At 52.7% G+C, this 18,928-nt stretch overlaps 4 protein-coding genes across 5 annotated transcripts; 1 reads left to right on the forward strand and 3 right to left on the reverse strand.

Moving 5' to 3' along the window:
* Window positions 1-612: 612 nt before the first annotated feature.
* Window positions 613-4,929, reverse strand: acbd3 (acyl-Coenzyme A binding domain containing 3). The gene is made up of 8 exons (XM_037244832.1): window positions 4,191-4,929; window positions 3,468-3,609; window positions 3,194-3,334; window positions 2,921-3,079; window positions 2,595-2,769; window positions 2,270-2,477; window positions 1,666-1,953; window positions 613-1,593 (listed from the first exon to the last, which is right to left on the reverse strand). The coding sequence occupies exons 1-8, from the start codon at window positions 4,498-4,500 to the stop codon at window positions 1,379-1,381; spliced, it is 1,638 nt and encodes a 545-aa protein (XP_037100727.1). The 5' UTR covers window positions 4,501-4,929; the 3' UTR covers window positions 613-1,378.
* A 940-nt stretch (window positions 4,930-5,869) lies between these two features.
* Window positions 5,870-7,703, forward strand: mixl1 (Mix paired-like homeobox). The gene is made up of 4 exons (XM_037245355.1): window positions 5,870-6,302; window positions 6,667-6,890; window positions 7,001-7,154; window positions 7,218-7,703. The coding sequence occupies exons 1-4, from the start codon at window positions 6,215-6,217 to the stop codon at window positions 7,700-7,702; spliced, it is 951 nt and encodes a 316-aa protein (XP_037101250.1). The 5' UTR covers window positions 5,870-6,214; the 3' UTR covers window position 7,703.
* A 225-nt stretch (window positions 7,704-7,928) lies between these two features.
* Window positions 7,929-11,907, reverse strand: lin9 (lin-9 DREAM MuvB core complex component). Of its 2 annotated transcripts, none has more exons than XM_037245044.1 (14): window positions 11,830-11,907; window positions 11,151-11,183; window positions 10,877-10,968; window positions 10,565-10,800; window positions 10,326-10,451; window positions 10,096-10,253; window positions 9,835-9,968; window positions 9,599-9,727; window positions 9,419-9,520; window positions 9,190-9,270; window positions 8,995-9,120; window positions 8,730-8,912; window positions 8,554-8,651; window positions 7,929-8,438 (listed from the first exon to the last, which is right to left on the reverse strand). In XM_037245044.1, exons 1-14 carry the CDS (start codon window positions 11,858-11,860, stop codon window positions 8,333-8,335), a joined length of 1,635 nt encoding a protein of 544 aa, XP_037100939.1. In that variant the 5' UTR covers window positions 11,861-11,907; the 3' UTR covers window positions 7,929-8,332. The 2 variants fall into 2 exon arrangements, with proteins under 2 accessions (XP_037100939.1, XP_037100940.1); XM_037245045.1 differs by lacking the exon at window positions 11,830-11,907 and adding an exon at window positions 11,457-11,705.
* Window positions 11,908-12,299: 392 nt separating this feature from the next.
* On the reverse strand, window positions 12,300-18,660 carry parp1 (poly (ADP-ribose) polymerase 1). The gene is made up of 23 exons (XM_037244851.1): window positions 18,421-18,660; window positions 17,701-17,866; window positions 17,526-17,647; window positions 17,082-17,296; window positions 16,872-16,962; window positions 16,656-16,772; window positions 16,399-16,575; window positions 16,092-16,257; window positions 15,876-16,016; window positions 15,567-15,806; window positions 15,295-15,360; window positions 15,078-15,210; window positions 14,645-14,840; window positions 14,451-14,579; window positions 14,287-14,370; window positions 14,020-14,142; window positions 13,830-13,958; window positions 13,641-13,739; window positions 13,354-13,506; window positions 13,142-13,269; window positions 12,994-13,055; window positions 12,751-12,865; window positions 12,300-12,664 (listed from the first exon to the last, which is right to left on the reverse strand). Exons 1-23 carry the CDS (start codon window positions 18,541-18,543, stop codon window positions 12,583-12,585), a joined length of 3,057 nt encoding a protein of 1,018 aa, XP_037100746.1. The 5' UTR covers window positions 18,544-18,660; the 3' UTR covers window positions 12,300-12,582.
* Window positions 18,661-18,928: the final 268 nt, after the last annotated feature.

An 18,928-nucleotide genomic window follows, 5' to 3' on the forward strand; every position in this document is an offset into this window, starting at 1 on the left:
CGTTTACGGTACTCCATCGGCTCGATTTATAGTTGAACTTGGATTCATATTTATAGTTTGTTAGAATGGTTGAAGCATGTGCTTCGGGCGTTCACCACGAGGGGGCGACAGAGCAATTCAAATGATCTGTCCACCATCAATTTGATGCTTGCCGAGTCGTGTCATTATTTCCGCTTCATGAAAATACGCATGGGGCGTCTGGAAAAAAATAGAAGGCTCGCTAAACTAAAAGCGCACACAGAATATACGGAACAAGAAATGAAGCGTTGCATGCAAATCAATGCACTCTTCCAGTTGGACATTCGCAAAGTGCAAGAGTGCATTGTGTTGCTGTAAATTCAACATTCAACGACGACTTGCTGACAAAGCGGCGGCGCATTGTTCACACCTGTTGGCGAGCTTCCCACTTGGAGTTATTCACGTGGCTTCACAACACCAATGTTGCTCATACCTGCCTGCTTTTAAAAATGCCTCCTCCGCATTCTGCAAACACCTGAGTTGTGATCTATCGCCCTGCCTTCCTTCCTTCCTTCCTTCCCTCCCAGCTTGCACGTGTCCCTCAATATTCCTTCCGACGAGTGCACCAAACAAATGCCAAGTGAATGGGTCCAGTCCAAGAGATGAACAGAATTTTAATTAAGATTAAATATATGCCCAAAACGATTCTTGCAACTCAGAGAGCCAAACAAAAACATACAAAAACCAAAATATGCCTCCCATTACTGCCATGTCAACAGTCTTGCAGTTACACGTATAGCTTTTTGTTTGTTTGTTTGTTCTATTTTAGACAATCATTCAAGTGGGATCAAACGTAGACCATATCTTATTTGCCATACTTCCGCCAGTGCACTGAATTTTCAGAACCCTCAGACCTTGTCTAAAAACCCTCCCTTACATCAACTTATTTATTTATAGAATTATTTACACAACAAAGACTTGAGAGAGAGTGTGAAAAACACGGAAGAACACAATTGCACAGAAGACGACGACGCTTTGGGGAGGGGGGGAAAAAAAAACAATGTCAATGATGTTCTGGAGACCAGTTGAAGTGGAGCCTACTTCCTTCGTCAATTGTAACAAGCTGGGGGCAAGGCGAAGCGGCCGGGGTTAAAGAGCAACCATCTTTTGTCAAATGTGGCTGATGGGAATGCAAACATGTCTTCCATGTGGGGACATTCCATTCATTGGTCCCTTCACCAAAGACAAACGCAACAGGACTGGAGGTGTGTTCATTTGTCTCTCTGTGGTGGCGAGTTCAGAAATAAGTCGTCTCCCTCCCCTGGCGCACGTACAATATATTGTATAAACGGACAGCGCATACACACGCGCGTGCACGCAGGCACGCTCCTCGCCCCCCCCCCGGCGTTTGTCTTCAGGCTTATCTGGTGTAGTAGACTCTGTAGTAAACACTCTTGGAGCGCCACAGTGAGTAGGAGTTGTCGAACTTGAGCAGGTAGACGCCGCGGCCGGGGTACTGGTGGCTGCCGGCGTACACCTCCTCGTGGCAGTCCCGCCGGTACACCGGCACTATCTCGTCCACCTGAGGCTTGCCGGCCTCCTTCTTGGCCTTCTCCTCCTCGCCGGCCGGCTCGCCTGCGGGCAACCAACCGGTAGGTAAGATCTGTCGATGCGCGGCCCCAGTTGCCGCCCGCCCGCCCTCCTCACCGTCCTCGTCCTCATCCTCGTCGCTCGACTCGGACACGTGCACGCTGACCGAGGCCGAAGCCGCGTCCGTCCACTCGAAGAAGACCCCGAAGCCGATGTCGTAATAGTCGGTGGCGAATTCCCAGAAGAGGTAGGAGCCCTCTTCGTGCGTGGGCACACGCACCGTCACCACCTCGCCGCGGCCCACCGTGATCACGCTGTCGGCGTCCTGCCGGATCTTCTCTTTGAAGTCTTTGATTTGGGGCCGCGTCCACATGGAGGGGGCGGCGATGACGGGCGGAGAGTCCGCTGCCGAGTCAAAGGAGAAACAAGGGCAGCGGCAGCCACGTTTACAAACCATGGCCTTCCTTCTTTCCTGACCACCGCAGAATGTCAAATGGAAGCTAGTGTGAACGAGGAAATAGGCGGAGCGCTTCGTCAGCAATTACGACCTTCCTAGTCTGTCCCCACGTACATACAGTACATGACAGTACATGACGGTAGGGCTCCTGCTCTACGACGAAATACAGGAAAAAATGAAGTTTGAAAAAATAATATTCAAACTATTTTATTTGCAAACAGCTTTTGGAAAAAAAGAGAAGGAAATGCTTTGCTCCGGACTCACCAAACAGAGGCCCGTTCTCGGACGCTTCCTCGGCCGGCTCGGGCTGCGTGTTCTCCAGGCAGGGCTCGCCGCCGTTGACGGCGGGCGTGTCCTCCAGCGAAGGCGGCAAAGGCGTCACGGCGGGGGGCTCGCCGGTGCAACAAGCCCCTTGGTGGCCGTGAGCCACAGACTCGGCGTGCTGCTGCTGCTGCTGCTGCTGCAAGGCCGCCTGCGATGAGAGAAAGGGGGCGGGGCTTACACAAGGGCATGCGGCCGCAGACCGGAAGCGGTTCAAGTTGCGAGCGAGCCAACGGCCATGTAATAGGGAGGGAGGGATGCGTGCCACCTGCTGCTGGGCCAGCTGGACCTGGTAGAGCTGCTGCATGTACTGCTGGTAGTGCTGCTCCTGCAGCTGGCGGATGAGGCCCGTCTGCTGCTCGGGACTGTCGGGGTACTGCTGGGCGGCGTACTGCTGGAACTGCACCGCTGTCTGGGCGTTCAGGGCAGCCATGATCTGTTGCCTGCCGAGCGCAACGAGGCCACCGGGTGAAAAATGCGGGCGAGCGGAGCGACCGGGCGACCGAGCGAGCGGAGCGACCGGGCGACCGAGCGAGCGGAGCGACCGGGCGACCGGAGCGACCGGGCGACCGAGCGACCGAGCCTCGCACGCACTTCTGCTGCTCCACCCGTAGCCTCTCCTCCTCCGCCTGTCGCCTTTCCTCTTCCTCCCGCCGCCGCCTCTCCTCCTCCTCCAGCCTCCGCCTCTCCTCCTCCTGCCGCTGCCTCTCGCGTTCCTCCGCCTCCTGCCGCTGCCGCTCCTCTTCCTCCCTCCTGGGAGGCAAACCGCCATTAGCGAGATTTGGGGCCGGCGATCCTGCCGTGGCTTTCGCCCAGCTTCGGCGTGCAAGCGGCACACATCTTCAAAAATGTGCTTTGGGGTGGGACCTTTTGCGGTCTTGCTCCTCCCGCTCGATCTTGTGCGAGGTGACGTAAGGCGCAAAGAGGTTGCAGCACTTGTTGAGCAGCCGCACAAACTCCACCATGGCCTCCTCCTTCTCCATGTTGCCCAGGGAGGCCCACTCTTTTCTGCGCTCAGACAAAACAAGAAAGAAAAGAAATGAGGACGTAACAGGGAGGCAGGTACAACAACAAAAATGGACTTGCGAATTGAATGTGGAAGGGCAGAGCGGAGAGGAAGCCTGCGGCGGGCCAGCATTACCTGCGGTCGTTGCCCAGCACATCAAAGAAGCCCACTTCGGGGGACGCGTCGGGGTTGTAAGGGCCCAGCAGCGCCTGTTTGTGCAGGGCCACCAGCCGCAGCTTCTCCTCGTAGGTCGGGTGGAAGGCTTTGCCGTCCTTGTCTGCGCCAGAACAAAGTTTGCCATAAAACAAACGGCAGACATATACAAGCACTGACTGTATTGTATTGGAAGATTAAGATCCCCTTCACAGCAACTTAATTGTTCCTGGCCGGAAGGCGCTCATCCACTTGATCAAATAAATAGCTAGCTTGCCCCAAATAACAAATCCTTAGTTTTGCGCTTCACGTCCTCCTCAAGAGTCACAAGATCATCAGTCAAAGGAAACATCTCATAACTTGACAAAGTGCACAAGAGGATAGATAGTATTGCGGATGTCCGCGGAACATGAACTTAAGGCAAATCCAATGGGTTGCTAGCGCGCTACATGTCAACTCGCTTTGGGCTCGCATTGATTCATTTGAGGAGCCGCTCTTGTGACAACACCAGAACGGGAAAGACGTATGTATGAAACGATCACTCACTCACTCACTCACTCAATCGTGACCGAGGCGGAAGCGCCGCACAAGTAGCGACATGCTAACGTCACCCTTCGGTCGCCTGCGAGGTGACAGTTAGCCTAGCCGCGGCTAGCTCCACTCGCAAGTCTCAACTAGGAAACATGCATTCGAAATGAACACTACCTTTGAAAAACTTGAGCGCCAGTCCGTAAAGCTCTTGGAGGGCGAATCCCCATTTGGTCTCTACGGACGATTGGTCGGACTCTCCATCGTCGTCGTCGTCGTCGTCGCCCTCAAGGGTGGCCGGTGTTTGGCTGTCGGGCTGCGCGGCGGCAGCGGCGGCGTCCTGTGGCGGCGGCGGCGGCAGCGTCTCCTCCGACTGGCCTTGCTCTACCTCTGAGTCCGGGCTGAGCGTGAGGCCGTCGATGGACACTTCGAGACGGCTGGACGCGGCGCTGTCCAGGTAGCCGCTGTGAACCTCGGTCGCCATCATTGCAGACTGTCAGCTGAAGCGGCCACGTACCTACTTCCGGTTGTCCTGACGGAACTTCCGGGATAGAGCGCGACACTTCATAAATGTCTTCTTTTTTTTTTCTCAACACTTCAAATCGAGTTTTGACAAATCAAACATTTTCATCGTTTAATATATTTACAATTGACCGATATAATGACGTGTTTGAAATTTGTTTCAGGGTTGAAGTCCGCCCGCCCTAGTTAGAACAAACTATGGATACAAACATTGAAGCCCTTCAGAACAGGGCTGCCAATGTGGTAGCGTCGTTTTGGCTGTATTGTCCGAAGAGGCATTCCGCTTTTGTGCAGCTTGTCAAACGCGCTTGGTTCCATTTGAATTGAGCTTTCTCGCTCGCTTAGCGTACGCACGCCACTTGACTGTGTTTCCCTGCAGCCCTTCAAGCAGTTGCATGAAGAAATAAACAAATGCAATTGGGGGAAGTGCAAATAGTCTGGCTTAAGGAGTAATTCAGTGTCGAGCCGCCACTGAATGTACTGGCTCGTCTGTTTGACACCTCACACTACTTACTTTTTCCCTTCAACTAACCATTATACATTTAACAGACAGACGGGTTAATGATCCCCCGTTCTGCAGTGATATGTTAACAGTCCAGTGCTCTTTGCATATTTCATCAATAAACAGAATTAAAACTTGTAGGGACATTTCAATATGTGTTGCTTTATGATGATCGTATTTAGCCTTCTTTCAAGATTATTTATTGATAGATGTATCCTTTTTTAAACGACCTGACAGTATTCACTGACGCCGCTCGAGTAAGAGAGCTAGCTGACTATTCCTACTGACTAGTCATTTTTCCCAATCTCCATAGATCTTGATTGAAATCCCTGAAGAGTACATGTGATATTGGTTTTGTCTAAAGTACGTCTTTTTTTGAGGGGGTGACAGACAAATAGACAGGAAGAAGTTGGTGTCGCCTCACCTCTGTCAAGCACCTCGGAACACTTTTGAACTTGGCTTTGTGTATTGTGACAGACACACTTTGTGAAGGCGAATCACTTCTTATGTGCAGCCTGGTTCAAAGTAGAGAGAGCCACAGACATCATTTACAGTAAGTAGTTGATGTTAACTGGATGAACAATAGCAGCGGCATCGCTTAAGAGCAACGGAATTGTTGGACAGCTTAGAAACAAGTGTGCAAGCGTACCCTTGTGAAATGATGTGCAGATTTCAATGAGTGCAATACAACATTTTGGCAGGGTAGCTTTTTTCTTGTCAATTCACCAGATTGATTGGTGAGAAGGATTGACGCGGACTTAAAATGATTGATATCTATTCCCCCCCCGCTCAATTTCAATATTTGGACCTCGTTTTTTGCCTTTGGCATGCTTTCTCCTCTTTCTCACAACTATTCGACATCCAACTTTGAAGAGGAAGATGGTAGTTTCCGACGGTCTCCGAAGGTGACGGCTCCATTAATGGCTCAAGCCATGCAAAAGCGGATCAATGTTTTCTCTGCCGATGTGTATTGAACGCGCATCATGCCATTAAAGCCCCTTTTCCACAGGGGCGGGGGGGGGCCCACCGGAGCTTCACACCTCCGGAGGCGTCTGAAGTTGTCGCTTAGCGTCGACGGCCGCCGAGTTCACACTTTGCACGTCACACCTTTGATCCGTCGGGACATTTAACTACGGGCGGACGTGTTCGGAGCTCACTTTCTTGGGAGACGTGAACCATGTCGGCCATCCACGGAGACCTGTCTGTCGGCGACCTCAACCACTTGCAGATGTACCACGAAGGAAGCCTCCAGATGGGCAACCCGGGTAAGGCGTCGCTCATATCGGCTTCCAAAGCTCCGCGTCATTTCTTCGCTAGTGCAAGATATTTATTTGAGGCACTACTTTGACTTTTTCCTTAAAAAAAAAAAAAAAAAAGAATACATGGATATATATAATTATAATATATATAATTAAGTAGATTGTTCGGAAAGAAATATACATTTTGTGCTAATTGTAATTGATCACTTTGATTGGTGTACGTACGACTATTGGCCAAAATCATTTTTTTTATTGGGGCATGATTATTTATAGAATTCACATTTTTATTAGCGAGTAATCCTGACTACAGTGGTGCCATGAGATACGAGCGATTCCTTTTTACGCTCAACTTGCCTCATCAACCTTTCAGATATTTCCAGCGGAGACTTACCAAATTACATGGCCGCCGTGGCTGCCCCGGTGCCGCGAGCCGACAAATGCGTGGCCATCCTGACCCACCGGAGGAAGAGGACCAACTTCACCCAGCAGCAGATCGAGGTACTGGAGAAAGTGTACACCAACACCAAGTACCCAGATATCTACCTGAGGGAGTGGCTCGAGGCACTCACCGGTCTGCCCGAGTCCAGAATACAGGTGCGTTCACATATGAGAGTCATGCTCCCGCCTTGTAATCAATTAGGTCACCATTATTTCTCCTTGTGATCATGGGATGTCCCCCCCCCCCCCCCCTTATTGACTTTCAGGTGTGGTTCCAGAACAGGCGAGCCAAATCTCGTCGCCAAGTAGGCTCTTCGGTGGCCACGAAGGCAGCCAATTCACCGCCATCTTTTAGCCTGCTTCCCGACAAGATGAACCGAGGCAAACTTAACTCGCCTTACATTTGGGAGAGATGCTCACGTGTGAGCTGATATTCATGTTTGCTTCATATTTTCTCAGTTTATGACAACTGCCACGGTACAGCGGCTCGCAGGACTGCTTATGGAGCAGAGGATGCCTACAGAAGCCCGGTCGAGGACCCCCACAGGACCAAAGCCGACGGCAGCCATTTGCCGGGGTCCCGCCTCTACGAGAAAGACGCGCGGCGAGCAAAGAGCAAGCAGTTGCGTCTCCGCGAGACCGGCGCGGGCGTCGGTCCCAGTAACGTCCCGACGTACCCCTTCCAGGACGCTTCCGCCGGCCGTCCCAAGGTTATGGTGGACTACGACAACTTCCCTCCCAACAAGACCATCGGGCCCGAGATGAAGGTGGTGATCCCGCCCATCCCCGCGCGGAGCAACTTTGTCGGGTCGTCGGTCAACGACGTCAGCGGGCCGCCACCGCACGTGAGGGCGGGGGAGCCCTTTGATGGATTCTCCCCCATGAACGGCACAGACGCGGCCGACTTTTCCGATTCAGACTCAGACTGGGAGAAGGAGGTCTTGGTCGGATTTACTGACTTTATATAACGCCTTGGCCGTCCGTCCGCCCGCCCGCCCGCCCGCCCGCACGCACGTGTTGCCATAACCTTCATACACACGCTACATAAAGCCCGGGGTTGGGGGGGAATCAGAAATGGATCCACAAATGTGCTCACTTGCTGTTTAATGAGCCCGGCTTTGTAATCGTTTGCGTAAAGTATCTATTTATGGTGAAGTTGAAATAAAAATCTTTGTTTTGTCTTGAATCCAATTGTCCTCTTGCTTTGCAATCTCAACAATATTTAATATCAAAAAGACAAACAAGTATATACAAGGCGCTTGCACGTACAATAGCAATCAGTCGCGGCAAATGTGACTCATGCAGAAATGCAACACCCCCCCCCCCCCAGGAGCTAACTTTCCTTTTCAAAAAAATACCAAAGTTACATTTTGAGAGCCCAGAAAAAGTAGAAAAAGGCCAACAGTAAGAATTATTTCACAAATATTGTACAACTATCTACACTTCTATAAAACATCCTTTCGCCTGAAGGGGCAAAACAGTGTTGCTGAAATAAATAAATACGCACCAATTCCACCGGTCGAACTTTGGCACTGAAGAGGATTTCTGCGGCAAAAGCACTTTTGGGTCGACCCGGAGGCCTCTTCCCGCCCCCGAGCTCACACCGCGTTGGTGTTGTTTGCCGAAAAGGCGTGCAAGTTGCCCAGCTGACTCAGGCCGCTCTGGATGTGCGCCACGTGGATCTCCACGTTGTTCTGGAAGCAACTGCGAGCACACGAGGTGGGTCACGGAGCGGCTTCGGGCCAGTTCCATTCAATGCTTTCGGACCGACCGCGTCGGGTTTGTCGGGGCTGGGAGAACGAGCGAGGTTCGAAGCTACCTGAGGTTGGAGGGATCGATAGATGCTTTGATGTCATCCAGGGACTCTGTGAGCGATTTGAACTCAAAGGAATTCAGGTCGCCGCCGTCCGCCAGGCACTGAAACACAACAAGGGCCACCACGTCGGGCGTTAAGGACGGCCTTCAAAAAGTGGCCGTGTGAGACGAGCTGGCGACCTTGATCTGCAGCAGCAGCGCCGTGAGGCGCGAAACGAGATGCGTGAGCCCGCCGTTGCTCACGCTCTGCCGGCCGTCCTTGGAGGAGTGGCTCAGCCGCACCATCTGCCGGGCCTCGTCTTCGCAGTGGCGCCGCAGGTCGGCCGGGTGCTCGGCGGGAAGCGCCGCCTGGTCCGGAGAGAGCTGCGCCCCGCGGGACAAACCGAGGACGGAGCCGTCAACACGCTTGCCGGAAGCTGACGGCCGCTCTCCCGCCGCCGTTTACCTCGCAACAGAACTGCTGCACCTCGTGCAGAACTTTGTTGAGATCTTTGTTGAGATGCTCCAGCTCAAGCACGATGGACGCGTAGCGCTTCTGGAAGTCCAGCTCAATGGGCAAGGCGTAGGATTTCTGGAGGAAAAAAAACAACCAATGCGACTCATGAAGAAAGTGTTTCTTCACCATCTGCAGCGTTTCTACCATCTTCTCCGCTTCAGTGTTCATTTCTTTCAAGTGCTTGATGTGCTCCTTCTTGATCATCAGGATCTTGGATAACCTCGTCTGGTGAGAGAGCGGGCAAACGATGTTAGCAGGACCGGATGGGCCTGAATTCATTGCAAAGTTTGCCAGAAGACGATCCGCTGATGTGGTGCGTTGAGAGCCGAGCACACAAATGTGCGGGCAAAGTGCTAACTCGAGATGCGCGTACCACTTGGACCAGGAACTTGACAGGAAACCCGCCCAGGGTGTCTCCGTCTGCACCGGCCAGATTGGTCCTCCACGGTGGCTGGTTGATCAGAGGGTCATGGTCCTGAGGCAACGCACGTTAGGAGTCCTTTTGCGGACCTGCACTCCAAGCCATCTTACCGCCACAACGTGCGCTAGGTACCATGAGAGCGGGAGCGCTTGCCGACGGGTAGGGGCCTCGAGGCGGAGTCACAAAGTTGTGCGCGTAGCGCGCGGTCCGCTGCCTCTGGGCAAAAGCCAAAATGGGCATGGTCTCGTTGGGCTCGTTGCTCTGCCAGGCGGATCAACAAAAACAAACAAACAGAAAGAGAAGAGAAACACTAAGTGATGACTAAAGCGTCCGTCGTGTTCCCTCGCGCCGCAGCTGATTTGACGCACCAGAACTTCGTAGTCGGGCACATTGTGTGTTCCCAGGCCGCTGCGGTCAAAGGTGACACGATAAGTGGCCGCGCTGGTGTCCACCGCGTCGATCTGCCCAGTGAACAAGCCGTCGTGGACGCCTCGCAGTCGAGCTGCCCGAGGGGGAGGGTTAGTGTTAGGGTTGGGTGAGAGGAAAATAAATAAATAAATAAAAGGCCACTGATTGAGGCCGCAGCCTCGGGCTGACAATTTGCGCAGCGACAAGGTTGCCTGGGTTACCGGTGACTTTAGTTCCTATGATGAGAGGAAGAGGGATTTCATCCGGGAGGTCTTTGCAGTCGGACACGTCCGACAGTTTCCTGTGCTGGAGCAGGCGCATCTTCTGTCTCTTCTGCCGCAGCGCCGTCCGCTCCTCAGCAAAGAAGGCCGATGAGCACCTGGACAAAAAAGGAGCGAGCTTGAAGCCTGAGATGAAACTGCAAACTTTGAGGGAGGAGCGGCAAATGTACCGTCTGGGTTTTCCCATCAACCTTCGGATGGTCCCCCATTCCACCCGCGTCAACTTCCTTGTTTTCAAGGTGGGGAAAGACTCCTTGAGACACAGACAGAACTCATTGTCGCCCTCAAAAAGAGGCCTGCGAGACAAGACACATTAAGAAAGCGGGCAAAGAGAAACATTTGGTGTGAAGTCGCAAATGTTCTTCGAATCGGAGGACTACCGCCATCCATTTGTTAGCGTGGTGTTTACCTGTCGATATTGGAATAGAACCATTCGTAGATGCACCACTTGTGAGCTTTGGGCAGCTTGAGGAGGTTTCGTAATCGCAACCCTATTCTCTGCGACGACTTCTTGTCGGGCGTCACTACACTGGAAAACTTCTGCGGCGTGGTGTTGACCCTCTGGCTCCTTCGCGGTGATCTGGACGGGACACGCTGCGCTGCACGATCGTCCTCGTAGCGACTCCTCTTTGAGCCGCGGGTGGGCTGTAGGGGCAAAGCCGGACGACGTTCATGACATTTGGCACTGCGACGCTAATCAGCGCAAGGGAAAATGGCTTGCCGTTTCCATGGTGAGGGTGGACTGACGTCCCCGTGTGTTGTGAGCTCTTGGGAAGGTGTTCTTTTCATTCAGAGTGTTGGACAAACTTCCTTCTGCGAGGAGGTCATTTGAAGGATGAGCAAGAGCGAGCGAGCGAGCCAGCCATTCTGAGGTGATAACTTATCAATGGCATCAGACTGAGACTAATGAGAAAGAATGTTGTGCCGTCCCATGAAAACTAAGCACTTCTCTTTCGAGGCTAATAGTTGTAATAACATCAAAATACGCCACATACCTTTGAGACTGACAAGTGCCTCTGCCGAGGAGCCTGAAGGAAGAGAGCAGGAGAATGACACAGGGTGACAATGACATCCGTTGTCTCGCAGCAAAACAATGCCTGCAAAATGCAAAGAGGTCCAGTCCGGTTCGCCTTCAGTGAGGCCTAAGCCGAGGATCGAGCTGTCAAGCCCGGCTAACATTACGGCGACAGCTGGCTTTTGTGTGCGCAATACACGCCGACTCAAATTGTTGGTTGAGAAGTGAACAGCCGTAATATTTCGGGATAGACATTCGTAACACAAAGGCGGGGAAAATATTGAACACACAAAACGCGTAGCACATCGAGCTAATCTAGCAAACAAGCCCGAGTGGTTTATTGCCCCACCGGGACGCTACGGGGGTCTCTTTTGTTTTTAGCGACAGCTAACTAGCAGCTAGGCTAACGACATTTGTTTACTCGGTACAAGTACCGGAAAGTTGACAAACTCCCCTGTTAGCTTTCGCTAGCCTCTCGTGCTAATCTGCATTAGCCCGGCCGACTTGGGTCGGTGGGAAGACTCGGTGGCGAAATGATCATTTAAGGACAAAAAAAAAAAGACTTCAAAATAGACAGAAAATCGGGGCCCACGGGTATGTGTGGCGGGGGCGTATTAAACAAGCAAAAGCGGGTGCAATTTGGTGTCGTTTTCACTCACTCTCGTCCAACAGCTGGTCCAACTCCGCCATCTTGAATGAGCCGCGCCGCTTTTTCAAAGAGCTTGTCAAAATGCATTGTGGGTCGGGACGATGCCCCGAGCGAGGCCTTTGCTACGTGCGCTCAATTGCTCTCCGAAAATGATTACGTTACATTTTTGGATGAGCCACCCATTTACACCATTTATTATATAATGACGAAAAATGAGAGCATTCGAGCCAAAAGGATGAATACAATATTCGGACATGAATATGGAACACAGGACATTGCTGTTTAGGAAGAGACTTTCATTTATTTCGCTAGAGAATATGCATGAAGAGACAAAAACAATGGAAATATACACGTGTGAAAGGGACTTTACTACAGTATTTCAAACTCAGACCAAGCCTGGTGAGCGGAGTCACGAATCCCTCGAAAAACCAGGGGAGGTGAACCGTTTCTCATTAAAATTGTTGTGCGTGTTTTTTTTAATTTGCAGTGACTCTAATATGATATTGTTTTTTTGGGGGGGCGTCAGTTGGTCGGCTCAAACGCTCTCACCGGTTCCCACGACTTCCCTAAACCTAATCTCCTAATTGTCACCTTTCCAACAAGAAACCAAAAAACCGACTACCCACGTTGAACTGGAAACGCGTCATTCAAAGTACCTACCCGGCCGGATACAAAGCCAGACCCGTTAGCAGGTAGACCTAGCGTAAAGTGACGGGAATCATAGCGAGGGCCCCGGATGCTGTTTCGCTCAGGTCTCCGCGGCTCACCACAAGGATGTTTGGTAGTTGAACTTAATCTTCAGGAGATACTTGAGGTTAATTTGGGCTACGTCGTACACAATGTATCTGTGGCCGCGGTTAAGGAAACGGGAAGACGGAATATCAAGGTAACGCAAGCGACGCCGAGAGGCCGGCCCGTGCTGCAAGGATACTCGTTGTAGAGGAGACTGGTGTCGTCGATGTGGGTGTTGACCCCTTTCCCCAGAGGTACTTCCACGCCGTCTAAAGTGGCGGTGGCGGTCGACTCGGGAGCGGTTCGGCCCAAACCTGCACGGAAGGACCCAACATTGACCGCATTGTCTGTTTTGCCGGCATTTTCTTTCTTCTCATAAAGTAACGCACGCACGCACGCACGCACACAATCTTGCAATATTACAAGTCGGCGAGCGTGGCACCTTTAACGCTGTGTTTGCCTTTTGGTAGTTTAGCGATGTGGGAGGCCTTTTTCAGTTCATGCCTGGAATCGAGAAAAGAAAGATGAACACCATTAATCTGGGCCTTTGGTCTCCGTTTCCGACACGCGTCCGGATAGTCGGCGCTCACATGTTGCCGAGGGCGACCTCGGCGAGCAGCAGAATGCCGACGGGGTCCGACTGCGAGGTGTGACAGTAGTTGGCGCTCTTGGACACCATGTCGGCAAAATAGACGCCTTTGCCAAACATGTAACCCGTCTAGCCCCGCACAAGTTGGTTAGATGGCTAGAAGGCAGGGTTGGGCGGTCGCGCTTCTGAAAATGAGGCCGGCGCCAGACTCACCACCGGGGCTTCCGGGGGGGCGATACGAAGACCCTGCGACAGGATGCCAGCATAGTTGGTGGCGCGCGAGCCGTGCCACAGGAGCTGGCGATTGTGAAGCTCCTCAAAGGGCCGGAAGCGCTGGCGCTCTCCCTCGCGCTTGATTTTGAAAATCTGAAAGCACGCTCATTTCAATCAGCTCAAATCGCATTGCTCTGCACGGGCAAAGCTATTCTCGTAAAGGAGTTCCTTCCGATTGTAAACTTAAGAATAATAAGTTGCAGTATTTGGGGCCGAGGGCCACTTACCTCTTGTACTTCCAGCGTGTACGTGTTGTGCGTGGCTGCGTGCGTGTTCTTAACATATTGCAGAATGATGTCAGCCTCCGGCGTGCCTTTGTCCACAACCTAGCCCAGCCCAACCCCAAAAAAAAAAAGAAAAAGAAATTGCAGACACGCGCAGACACAGATGGATCCAACCGGCGGAGGCATCCCGACCTCAATGTCGGTCTTGAGCTTCTCGTAGTTGATATCGATGGGGTCGCTCTGGTTGTCCTGCGCTCCTCCTCTCAGCAGACTGTAAGCCACTTCGATGTCCAACAGGTTGTCCAGCATCTGAACCTTCGCCTGCCCGGCGACGCACGCATGTTTGGATCCCGGCGCCGACTTTGGGCTCGCGAGCGCATACCTGAATGTAGTCCAGGTTGCTGAGCAGCGGCGGTTTCTTCATGCCAAAGTCGTGCGGGATCAGCGTGTAGAAGCGATTGGACAAATCCAAAACGTGCGACTCGGCCGCGTTGTCCGACACCGCCTGTACCGAAGAAGCGCTTAGCGAGCCATTGTGCAGAGGTTTTCTCGTCACCAAAGTATTCCGACTTAAAGCCAGAAAATGACAGTTGCGCATGAACAACAACCAGCAAGTTTTTTTTCTTTTCTTTCTCTCCTGTAAACTGACCTGCTGCACTTCAGTGAGGAGAGCGTAAGCGCTCTGGATTTGTCTCTTGCTCAGTTTTCCCAGCGGCATCTTCTGGAGGTCAATCTGAAAAAGGCCAAGAAAAAGGCTGGCGCCTCCGCACGGGTTTTGGCGGCGTAACTGGAAGTGGGAAGCGCCAAGCCCACCTCAAACTCCACCATGGCCTTCTTCATGCTTTCCACATCAAAGATCTGCTTGATCAGATCCTGGATAGGTTTGGCCAGCTTGGACTTGGTTCCCGCCGTGGCCGTCAGCCTCTTCACGGCTTCTTCGTCCTGCAGTCGCAAGCGGCGTAAGTGCCGACCGAGTGTCGCCTTTGTGCGTGTTTGTTGGGGCCGACCTGTCCGTAGTCGATCTCCAGCGGGTAGAACTTGTTGGGGTACTTGGTGAAGTTGGAGGCGCCCCATTCGTTGCCCGTCTTTTCTTTGTACACCGACAGGAAATTGTCGAGCGCCGAGTTCTTGTCGCCGACTTTGTCCAGCTTGTTACCCCCGATGGTGGTGCCCACCCGGCCCCAGGAGCGGAACACCCAGTACCTGCGCGGAAGGAAGGCAAGCGGCTAAGAACGTGCAGTCACAATGTACTCAAATCAAATGTTGAGAAGTCAACTGCTGGTGCGTCGCCATTAAGTCACTGCGGTGCCTTTTGCTGTGCGTGACGTGGCCACGGGGGGGGCAGTAGAACACAGCCATGCAGACAAACAAGCGTTACACTTCACTACCGTGTGGAACTCAACAGAAATATGAGTACGCTTTTTTTCTTTCCCCGCAGACCTTTTCTGTACGTCATCCTCCAGCAGTTGCAGTTTGTAGTAGGAGTTGGTTCCCCGCATGATGTCCACCAGGCCCAGTGTGGCGCTGTACATTTTGCCGTTCTGCTCCAAAACGTGAGCACTGTTCTCCAGACCTGAGGAGGAGGTGAAATCGGTCAATGTTCATCAATGGAGCAAGTTCAGAGACCATGGCGGTAATGTATTTAAAGTGAGGCCACCTGAGTCCGGATCGACGGCAGCACCTCCTTTGACTGTCAATTTCATCTTCTTGGCTTTGCTCTTACCTGGAACGGTGAGCACATTTCAAACTTGAATTACACCTGAGAAAGGAAGTTGAGGTCACAAACCAACAACCCGCAATAGAACCAAACGGAGAGGTGTCCGTATTTCCCACTACTAGGCTGGCACGTCCGTCCGTCCGTCCGCACATTGTCTGCTGACATGCAAGCTGGAGATGTAGCCAAGCGTGGGCCATCGCAGAGTGTTTCACCTTCTTCCTCTTTGACTCTGCCGGCGCTCTTGGAAGAAGCAGCGGCCCCCGACTTGGAGGGTGCGGCGGCGGGCGCCTCCACCTTGACCTCGGCCCCCCACGGGGAGATGGCGTGCAGGGAGACCAGCTCCCCGAGCGCTTTGCCCGACGACTTGACGTCGGTGAGGAACTCCTCGGAGACCACGCGCACGCCCGCCTCCTTGGCCTCCTCCATTTTCTTGCCCATCTTCTCCACCTCCTCTGCGAGCGCGACATGACACGTGAAGCGGGCGATACGGAGGTTTGCGAGTCTGCGGCGGGCTTTCTCACTCTTGGTGCTGATGCAGAGAGAAGCCTTGTTGGCCACCGTGCCGATCTTCCCCCCTAGCTGCTCCACGGCGGCCTTGACCTCATCTTTATTCTTGGACAGTTTGCCGACAGTCAGCAGCTTCATGCCGCTGAGAGGTTTGTCTGCGGCGGCAGAGACGCAACGCAGCGTTAGGGCCGCCCATGCTCCCTGACCGGACGTTTGGTCTCGCATCTCACCGGGAGGGCCGCCCCCCGGCAGCGGCACAGCGGGGACGCCGGAGACGCCAGCCAGAGGCTCGGCTTTGAGCGCGGCTTGGCTCGGAGCGGGTGCCGCCTCCTTGGGGTAAACTCTGTCCTGACGCTCAAACTTGAACTTCTTGAGGAAAGGAACCTCGTGGAATTCCTAAAATGGAAAGATCTTGTCCTTTTGATAACGAGGTCATTGCGCAATAGCATTGGCGGCTAACAGGAAAGCCGTCCTTTTGTGAACTTCTAAGATGACACCTTCATCCAACTTTTTCCGTGGCCGGCCGGCCGTCCGTACCTTGGGGGTGAGCCAGTCTTTGCGTTGGGGTTTGGTGGTTCTGTACACGCACTTTGTCCAGGCCGAGATGTCCCCGGAGCAGTAATAGGCATCGCCCTTGAAGACCAACTGGCCAAAGCACTCCTTGCAGGGTTCCAGCGCGCCGAAGGCCATGCCGTCGGCCAAGCTGTCCACAACCTGTCGGTCGGTGGCAGTGGGTCGGGGTTTGACCAAAAGCTTGGGCAAAGATTGGTTTTGTTTTTTGGCGACGCGCTCACGTTGGACTCTCCCGAAGGAACCTCCTGGCCGTTAGCAATGAGCAGCTCCTTCATGTCATTGATGGAGCAATGCTTCCTCAGTTTGTCTTTAATGCTCCAGATCAGCTGGCTTTGGTCCTGCCAGGGCACACAAAAGCACTCAAGCAGGGGAGGGAGGGAGGGAGGGAGGGAGGTAGGGGGTGGTGCACGTGACGCTCAAATGGGAGTCAACGTTACCTTCAACTGAGCGTCCAATTTTTTCTTTTCCGCATCCTCCTCCTTCTTCTGCTTCTTTGACACTCCGTCCAACTCTTCGTTTTTGCGCTTTCTGGAAGAGAAGCAAGAAAAGGCTTTTTTTCCTCTTCTCTTTCCCCCCGCGCCACCAATCATTTCAATTCTGAAGTTATTCAATGCGATATGAATGGAATGAAAGACACTTGCGCTCACCCTTCCGCTTTGACTGCCGGGAGCCTCTTCTTGAGCTCCTCCTTGTCTTCGGCCTTGAGCGCGTTGAAGCCCTTGAGCTGGGCGCCGCTGTACTCCGGCTTGAAGTCCAGCTCCTCCCTGCGGCCCACGAAGCAGGCCGTGTGGTACCAGCGGTCGATCAGGCCCAGCTGGGGCTTCTCCGGATCCACCGTCTTCTTCGACACGCGGATCTGATCCTGCCGGTTAAGCCCAAAATGTCAAGGCTCTGCCTAAAGCCATGAGAATTAGCGTGCACCCCTTTGTCGCAGATGTTACCACAGAGGAATGAATGAATGAATGAATGGGTTCTTTTTTTAAGACGAGGCTCGTTCTGAATTCCAAGCAAAATGGACATTGCATGGATTGATGGTCATTCAGGTAGAGGGAATCAATTCTTAATTGTGGACAAAAGACACGAGAACAAACCTTTTCTATTTTCAACTCGCAGCCCTTGCATGTGCTGCGGTTGGACTTGGCGTATTCCACGGCAAAGCCGTTGAGCGTCTTCTCTGCTTGCGCGCCGCCGCCGCCTTTCTTAGCCCCTTTTCCTAGCAAAACACAATCAGCGACCAATTCGTCAGGCCTCGGAATGGAGACTGACCTCCTCCTGCAGTTCCGCCGCTTTCGATGGCCTTCTTGACTTTCTCCTGGTCTTCCCAGCGAAGGGCGGAGAAGCCGTCGATGTCGGAAGGGGACTGGGCCGCCGCTCGCAGCCAGAAGCAAGAGAAGTGATGCCAATGTGGAACCTTGCCATCAAACATTGGTGACTGGAAGCAATGCAAAGCCATCAATGTTAACAGCATATTCGGGGGTCATCATGGGGCGTCTTGAAAGATCACAGGAAATGCTTGAAAACGTGGACTGGGTCAAAAAGGCAGTACAAATCAAATCGACCTGATTGATTCTCTCGATCTGATGCGGTAACGATAGTGTGAATCAGGCAATACGTTCGGACCACTGACTAATTCTAAGATGCGAATTTGCACAGTAATAAAACCTAAACTTGACGTTCGATGAAATGGGGAGTCCGGGCCAAGAGACCGAACGTGAAGGGATGGATCGTTCCCAGTGGCCGGCCGGCCGACGGACGGACGGACGGCAGCCTTTCCAAAGCTAACAACGGCTTCCGCCTACACAATGGACACGTCCATTCAACAGTACATTCAATGTGTGAAAATACGAACTTTATTCAACAATGATGCCTCGTATTGTTTCAAAGGTACATCAATCAAGAAAACTCGACGTTAGCCCCTTAGCTCGGGTGCTTTGGGTCAAATTTGAGAAGCGGAGACGGACGGACGGACGGAAGAACGGCGCTAACCTGCACCATGATGGCCATTCGGAGCGAGTCTTTGGCGATGTTTTCCTTGCACTTCTTACACGACGCGCGGCCGCTCTTAGCGTACTCGGCCTTGTAGAGCTTGTCCTCTTGAGAGTCCGCCATCTTCGTCTTGTTTTGGAGGAAAAGCGGACGAAGAGAAAAAGACGAAAGTTCAACACTCGACACAACAATCGGAGCGGCAAAGCCCGCGTGCTGGCCTGTTCAGAGAGAGAGCGGGCAAAACAGGAGGTCTCATTCTCGCTCGCTTTTCGCACACCGAAACGAAACGAAACGCTGGCGAGTTGCGCCGTATGTGCACTTGAAAAGGTCACATTTGTCAAATAATTCCCCCGGATCGGTAAATCGACATGAAAACTTCGACACATTCAAAATTCAATGAATCTTTATGAGCCATCTGTATTGAATAGACGATCAGACCCCGTGTAGACAGCACGAATCGAGTGGAGAATAATCGTCCAGAACCTTGCAAGCGCTTCATGCGCTCGTC

The sequence above is a fragment of the Syngnathus acus genome, chromosome 24 (assembly GCF_901709675.1).
Source record: "Syngnathus acus chromosome 24, fSynAcu1.2, whole genome shotgun sequence".
In the NCBI taxonomy this organism is placed as follows: Eukaryota; Metazoa; Chordata; class Actinopteri; order Syngnathiformes; family Syngnathidae; genus Syngnathus; species Syngnathus acus.